Genomic DNA, 8456 nt, shown 5'->3' on the forward strand with positions numbered 1-8456 from the left:
GGGGGCAGAGACTGCACTGCTCTCGTCCGGGATCTGGATTTTATAGTCTCTGAGTCTTGGCTGCTGATGGGATTACACGGCGCCAGGGGGCCAGGTGGTGGGTGTGACCCCCGCCTACTGGAATTTGGAGGATCTGGGTGGAAGATGTTCGACTCCAATTCGAGTAGGCTGGGAGGTCTCGGCCCCAGAACCCGCGTGGCTTTGTCCCTCTGCCAGTACCTTCAGGTGTGCGGAGAGTGGTCTCAGCATGGTGGTGGCTGGTCCTGGAGGTCTCTGGCTGCCGTAGCCCTGGCCGGGGCGGGGAGGAAAGCTCAACCCGCTCCCCTCCAAGGGACTCCGGGAAGGAACACCGAGGCGCGGGGGCAGAGACTCATATAGCTCAAGACATTTAAATTAAAACTGTGTGTGAATATAAAAATATTTTCCTAATTTACAGCAGCATATTTTCTTCCAAAGTTATTACATATGTGAGTCAAATGCTACAAATAAGGAGATAATCGGAAATAATTTAATGTAGATATACATATTTTGAAAAAGATACTGAAAAAAACAAACATATGGCTTAAAAGTCAATACAGCGTCCTTTTCGTTCCCAGTCCCCGTATCGGGTCGGTTCTGGGCCCCTGGGTCCGCCTTTTTCTTTGGTAACAGGATTAATATCATCTGGGAATTCTAAAGAAAGATAGAGATGTGATTAAAGCAGCCAACAGAGACGGGAAAAAATCTGAACATACTGAATACAAAAATTAATTTTATCACCCTACCTCCCTCAACAAAATAAATCTTTATTTAAAATAAATCTTTATTTTTCAAACTCTTGGGCTGGAGCAATAGCACAGCGGGTAGGGCGTTTGTCTTACACGCAGCCAACATGGCCGACATAGGTTCGATTCCCAGCATCTCATATGGTCCCTGAGCACCGCCAGGAGTGATTCCTGAGTGCATGAGCCAGGAGTAACCCTTAGGCATTGCCGGGTGTGACCCCCCCAAAAAAAACAAAACCAAAAAAACAAAAAACACTCTTCTACCTTTTGTCCCCAATCACTTCATTACAGTGAGAATGACCATCTTCATGTGTGACCCAAGTTACTGGTCTCTCTGATGACTCACCTGATTCAAGGCTGACCAATAGAATTGTCTTATAAGGAATTTGGAATTAAGACTAAGAAATTCTAGTGTAAATCTAGCTGCTTTTAGAGAGTGAGTAGCTACTTGGAACAGTTCTTTTTTGCCCAATGAAGGGAATCAATGAAGAGAAGTGACAAGAGGAGGCAGAGTGTTGTCATTTACATATGGCGTTTGGTTCCCAAGTCCAGGTCTTTTTGGTCTGTGACCTATCTTCTGCTTAAGTTTTTCAAGTGCATTTGTTGCTTGCATCAGAACAGTTTCAATTCACATGTTTTGCCATGGGAATATAAATAAAACAAACATAGTCAACAACTGCCAGGAGCTGGGAAAAATATACTTAAACCCACATACAGTGATAGGCAATATGGTAATTCTTTTCCTTGCTGAAGTATGCTTTCTTAGTAATCAAGAAATAAATAAGAAATAACAATGTGTTTCTTCTCAATAACTGAAACACTTTCATTGATACCTGAAAAATTAAGAGAGACGCTTTACTATACTCACTTGTCAATGGTTCTTTCTCTACAGTGGAATCTTCTGGTGCATCAAAGCGACCTTCTGGTAACTTTGGCTTCTTAAGGGATTGTTTGCTGAGTTCAGGCTTTCCTCCTTGAGAGCACATTTTCCTCAAAGAATGGCAAAGAACGGGTAATCCTAGCGGAGGGGAGATAGTGAAAAAATAGGATGCTCATTTATATTACTCTAAAATTTTTAATAATTTTAAGTTTAAACACGTTTATTAAAGTTGAAATATTACAAGAGTATATACAATGAAAATCCTTCCCACTGGCTGTCTTCTTGACAGATGCTCCCCTTCTTGGAGGCAACTAGTATTACATTATTAAAGCTTGAAAGAGCTATAAAATAACATAGTTAATTGGTAGCAAAACTGTAAGAACTTACTACTAGTCACTCTCTGAAGTGATGTAAAAAATGCCAGAAATCTTGATTACTAAGATTAACTAAGACAATTTTTTCAATGACAAATAATCATTTAAATTTCTAGAAGCTATGTGGGACTATACTTGGTATACTTCTACTCAAATCCTAACATAGACTTATTCTTCTAACAACTGAGTATTTAAAAATGAACAGGGTCTCTCTGATGTATAAATAAGAAAACAGTTTTTTCTAGATTAGTAAGAGAACACTAAGCTTTCAACACTATGACAGTTATCCAACCTCTGCTGAGATAAATGTTCCATCAGGGCAACGTCATCATGAAATGACCTGACAGTTGAGTTTTCCTCTAAAGGAATGGTTTGGAAGTAGAATGGGTGAGTCCTGAGTATTGCTGGGTGTGGTCCAAGAACCAAAAGAAAAAAGAGAACCAGAGACATAACAGCTCAAGACAGATATGACTGATGCCCCAGCTTTGAAAGTGAGTAAGAGAGGCGATGAATGAGACATATGGACATCCTCTTCTAGTTTAAAAAGTTAGGAAACTATTCCCCTTGGGGCTCTGGAAGAGAGACAGCCCTAATGCCTTAATAATGCCCAAGAGACCCAATTCAGACATCAGACCTCTAGAATTATAAAATGTTTTACTATGTTTGTGGTAATTTACAACAACATCAATAAGAAACAAATACAAACACTAGCACTTTGACCTTTATCACATCCTTTGAAAGTCTGTTTTTTCCCCTCTAAATTGAAGGTAACAGTAATTATTTCATGAGGTTACTAAATAGATATTAAGCAGGACAGTTCATGCAAAGCATATAGCACCGTGACAAATCTTATCTATTGTTATTATAAAATGATCTGAAAGCTCTTGACAGCATTTCATATAATAATCTCTCACTACATAGCCATATTCTACCCATCCCTAAATAACTCTACCCTTGCTTAAAAAAGTTAACACACACATGTAAATGTATGTACATAAGTGTCTATACATATCTTCTATAATCAATGTGGAATTTGCATAGGACTCGTTTGTAAGATTATATAAAGTTAATATTACAAAGTACTTTAACAATCTCAAAACTGCACATCAAACCGTCCATTTGTGGGGCTGGAGTGATAGCACAGCGGGCAGGGTGTTTGCCTTGCACGTGGCCAACACGTGGCCAGCATCCCGTATGGTACCCTGAGCACCGCCAGGAGTGATTCCTGAGTGCAGAGCAAGGAGTAACCCCTGGGCATTGCCGGGTGTGACCCAAAAAAGCAAAAAACCAAAACCAAAAAAAAAAACCCAGGCTCATTTGTACATCTACTACATACAGCTCAGTAATGAGCAAAGCTGTTTACTGTCTAAATTCAAGTTTCTTAAACCATGGGTTGCAAAACTTTTGACAAATTTGTTTTAGGGGCTGGAGAGACAGTACAGTGGGTAAGGTGTTTGTCTTGGCTGCAGCTAACTTGGCTTCATCCCAGAACTATCCCCAAGCACCAACAGGAGTGGTCCCTGACTGCAGAGATAGGAATAAGTCCTGAGCATCACCAGGTGTGGTCACAAAACAACAAATATATATATATATATATATATATATATATATATATATATATCATGGTCACGGTCCTCCTGTTGTACATCAATTTGCTTGAGTGAGCCCAGTAATATCTCCATCGTGAGACTTGTTGTTACTGTGTTTGGCATATCGAATATGTCATGGGTAGCTTGCCAGCCTTTGCTGCGCAGGCAAGATACTCTTGGTAGCTTGCTGGGCTCTCCAAGAGGGGTGGAGGAATCGAATCTGGCTCGGCCAGGCCAGCTGCGCGCAAGGCAAATGCCCTACCTCTGTGCTATCGTTCCAGCTATGTGTATATATATATTGTGTATATATATATACACACACATGTATATGTGTGTATATATATACATATACACATGTATATGTATATATACACAACACACATATAAAAAGTTAATGTTTAAATAACACTATTAAAATGATATACCACATATATGCTTATTAATATATTTTATATTTTGAAACTGAGAAAATTTCAGTGGATCAACCAAAACTTAAATATATACTAATATAAAAACATTTATCTATTTAAATTTTCCATTTGTCGACCCCAAGTGCAGACCATTATGTCTTCAACCTCCTATACTTCAGTATGTAAGGACATATTTTATTTCTTAAGTCCTCATAAAAATACTTACATAGGCTTTTTCACTTCTGGAGAAGCCTATGTTCTCTTGAACATGTGTCTCTCTCTTCTTCTCCACTTACCTTCACTAAGTAAATTTATTTAAAGAAAACTATTTTACTTCACTAAAACATATAAAAAAGTTAAGAAAGAAAAACCTCAATAATATTTTATAAGGTGGAAATTACATTTAGAAATGTAATGAAAAACATGATGAAAAATTAAATGGAAATCTAAATTCTAATGGTACTGATGTTTCACATAAAAATTTGATCTTGGTTGACTATAGCAATTTGTAATAGCACATTGTAAATTTTGGAGAACATAAACCATGACTTCTTTCTCAATCCCAAACCCAAGATTGTTTTATCAGACATCTGCTGTAAAAAATGTAGGAACTCTTTACAATTTGACACTTTATATCTCAATTTAGCAAGCTCAGCCAGCCTCCACAGAGGAACTTATATCCATCATTGGATGTACAATTATACATCAATGATCTACCACCAAACTATAAAGCTTGAGATGCTGTTTGGTAAGTTACGACAATGTTGTTCATCAATTTGCTCCAGCGGGCACCAGTAATGTCTCCATTGTGAGACTTGTTGTTACTGTTTTTGGCATATCGAATACGCCACGGGGAGCTTGCCAGGCTCTGCTGTGCAGGCAGGATACTCTTGGTAGCTTGCCCGGTTTTCCGGGAGTGATGGAGGAATCGAACCTGGGTTGGTCGCGTGCAAGGCAAACACCCTACCCTCTGTGCTATTGCTCCAGCCCTAAAAGAATAATAAATATATAAAAACCAAATACTACTTATCCCATGAATGCAAAATTGGCTTAGTACTTGAAAAATTAAAATAATTCATTGTATTAACATGATAAAATCAAAAGGTGCAGAAAAAGCATTTGCTAAATTCTGTCACTCAACAAAAATTTCAGCAAATTATGAATAAAGAAAACTTCATTAGCTTGATAAAGGGTATCTCTGAGAAGCATATAGGTAACATAAACAATGATGAAAAAAAGTTTTCTCTATATCAGAACAGGCCAAGACTGTCCACTCACTCTTTTGCTTTTGTGTTTTTGTTTTGGGTGCTAAGGGGTTACTCCTGGCTCTGTGCTCATGGATGATCACTCCTGGCAGGCTCAGGAGCCATATGGGGTGCGGGGATCAAACCGAGGTCAGCCACATGGAAGGCACTTCTGCTCCACTGTCACTCTAGCCTCAAACGTTCACTCTTTGATATAAAATAAGGGAACCAGAGACATAGCGAAAGGCGTAGGAGCAAATGCTTTCTAGAGACATAGCGAAAGGCGTAGGAGCAAATGCTTTCTTTGCATGTGTGAGTCCAGGGTTTGATCAGACACTGCAGAATCCCCTGACTTCCATGAACGACCCCTGAGCACTGAGCCAGTTGGAGTAGCCTAAGGAGTGCCAGGTATGACCCCCTAAATGAAAAACAACAAAAATACCATTGGAAGTTCTGGCCAGTAAAATAGGAGGAAAAAAAAAAGCTCATAGATTGGAAATGAAGAAATAAAACTGTATTTGCATGCTGTATTGTCATTTATGTAGGAAATTCATTGGAAACCTGAAAAAGCTACTAGAGCCAAAACCCAAACAAACAAAACAGCTATTTTTCTGCGAGAGGTGAAGGTTCCCACTCAAAAACAAAACAAAACAAAACAAAAACACCTTACCTGACCTACCACACCTAGCAACACTAATATTAAAATCAACACATTAAAAAAAATCAAGTGTATTTCTGAAGATGAGCAATAAACAATAAATATTTAAATTGGTAAAACAATATAATTTCCCAGAGCATAAAATTATGAAATAGTCAAGGATAAAACTGAGAAAGGCCATGAGAAAGGTCTATATATAGAAACTATAAATTCTGAAAAATAAATTACAAATCTAATAGGACAGCTGGTGAGTCAAGACTTCACATTATAATTCTTGCAAAATTCTGGTATGATTTAATGCAATTCCAATCAAAATCCCAATAGGGACTGGATTTGATCCCTGACACCCATATGGTCTCCCAAGCCGGCCAGGAGTGATCCCTGAGAAGAGTCAGAAGTAAGCCCTAAGCACAGCCTGGTATAGCCCCTGTTCCCCCCCCCCCAAAAAAAAAGAAAGAAAAGAAAAATTAAGGAGAATTTTAATACTTAAAATTGAATTTTGGCAATCAAGTCTACTTTATTATAAATTACATAACAAGCTGAATCCTAAAAATCAGCAAATGTTTAATATATACCCAAGACTGCACATACAGGTTTGGCGCAACACAATAAACTTCTGAGTTAGAAAAATATTTAAAAAGATTGGAGGGCAATCATGCTATATAAACTTTGGGCATCAAATTCCTAATTCTTAAGTTTTTTTTTTTTTAAATTCTAAGTTCTTAACGGATAAAAAAAGGTACTTACACACAAGAAAAACTTATTTTTAAAGTTAATGTCTGCGGTTTAGAGAATATGTACTTGTATTTTGTATTTTATACACTACTCATTTCTAGAGTCCAAACTACTCAATTTTTTTTACAATTAACCAAGTTAATATTTGTGTGTGTGGGTGAAAATGATTATAGAACGATAAACGATATAGAAATCTGGGGGTCAATGACTGATGAGGACAGTTAATTCTTTCCAACTTACAGAACGTCTCCAGTTTATTAAACTATGTTTAATAGGTTTAATAAACATTGCGGGTAAAGACTGCAATACAGGGGCTGGAAAGATAGCACAGCGGGTAGGGCACTTGGCTTGCACATGCCAGACCCGGGTTCAATTCCCAGCAACCCATATGGTCCCCTGAGCACCGCCAGGAGTAACTCCTGAGTGCAGAGCCAGGAATAACCCCTGCGCATCGTCAGGTGTGACCCCTAAAAAGCAAAAAAATAAATGAAAACTGAAAAAAACAAAGACTGCAATACACCAGTGGAAAGATATCTGATGAAAATGAACTAAAACACGGTTTGTACAGGGAGCATCGTATTTTGTATGAGCAATTCTTGGCTTATCTAAGTTTTACTATACTTCTGGCCCTTGGTCTAAAGTCGGCTTCTCTTTTTTTTACAGTGTAAACTGCCAAATCCTTTTTAATGTCAAATTAAAAAAAAAAAAAGCGACTTCGGGTTCCGCTCCAGGGCACCAAAGCGCAGCGCGCCCGCAAATGCCTAAAAGCCCCGTGAAGCGGCTGCCTCGGGGCCGGACCCGCGGGAAGGGCTCGGCCCGAGCTCCCCGGTCTCGCCCTTGACCTCCAGAACGCTGCGGGGTCACTCCCCGTGCACAACCCGGTCGCCCCGGCGCCCTCCGACACCCGGGACACAAGCTGCATGAATGGTCCAGCTCAGGAGGCTTCGCTCGCGGCGGCGGCGACCGGGCCTTCACGCTCCCGCCCGCCACCTAGAGCCCCAGGGCCGGGTGCCTTCTTACTTGCCGCTCTCCACGCGGCGTCCGGTTCGCGGCCTAGCAGCCAGGCGAGCCGCGACACCGCCATGGCCTTGGCACCGGCAGAATCTGCACCGGGAGCGGGGGAAGGGCCGCGACGACCAGCGGAGTTTCCCGGGACCCGGGGAGAGGCGGGTCCTTTAGCGAGGCGGGGCCTCCGTGAGGGCGCCGGGGCGGGGCCCGCTAGAGCGGAAGGGGCGGGGCCTGAGGGAGGCGGGACAGGGAGGGAATCTGAGCAATAAGGACGGGGCCAGGCCTGCGTGGGGCGGAACTGGGCGGGGTCTCTTGGACCCGAAGGGGCGGGGCCTGTGTGAGGCTGTCAGGGCGAGGCCTGCGGAGGCAGGACTGGGCGGGGTCTGATGGAGTATGCGGCGGGGCCAGTGTGAGGCGGGACTGAGTGGGGTGGGCTTGAGGAGGACGGGGCGGAGCCTGTGTGAGGCGGGACTGGGCGGGGTCTGCGTGAGGCGGGACTGGGCGGAGTCGGCTAGAGGAGGACGGGGCGGGGCCTGGGTGAGACCGGCTTGAGGCGGGAGTGGGCGGAGTGATCTAGAGGACGGGGCGGAGCCTGTGTGAGACCGCCTGGCTGAGTCCGGCTTGAGGCAGGACTGGGCGGAGTCAGCTGGAGGATGGGGCGGAGCCTGTGTGAGGTCGCCTGGGCGAGACGTGCGTGAGGCGGGACTGGGCGGGGCCTGCGTGAGGCGGGACTGGGCGGAGTCGGCTGGAGGAGGACGGGGCGGGGTTTGTGTGAGACCGGCTTGAGGCGGGAC

General features: G+C 42.5%; 1 protein-coding gene across 1 annotated transcript; it reads right to left on the reverse strand.

Annotated features, from left to right (window-relative positions):
- Positions 1–486: 486 nt before the first annotated feature.
- On the reverse strand, positions 487–7802 carry SDHAF4 (succinate dehydrogenase complex assembly factor 4). Its single transcript, XM_056109666.1, has 3 exons — positions 7675–7802; positions 1633–1782; positions 487–672 (listed from the first exon to the last, which is right to left on the reverse strand). The coding sequence occupies exons 1-3, from the start codon at positions 7736–7738 to the stop codon at positions 563–565; spliced, it is 324 nt and encodes a 107-aa protein (XP_055965641.1). The 5' UTR covers positions 7739–7802; the 3' UTR covers positions 487–562.
- Between the last annotated feature and the right edge of the window lie 654 nt (positions 7803–8456).

This window comes from Sorex fumeus, unplaced genomic scaffold (assembly GCF_029834395.1).
Source record: "Sorex fumeus unplaced genomic scaffold, SorFum_2.1 ptg000008l, whole genome shotgun sequence".
Taxonomy (NCBI): domain Eukaryota; kingdom Metazoa; phylum Chordata; class Mammalia; order Eulipotyphla; family Soricidae; genus Sorex; species Sorex fumeus.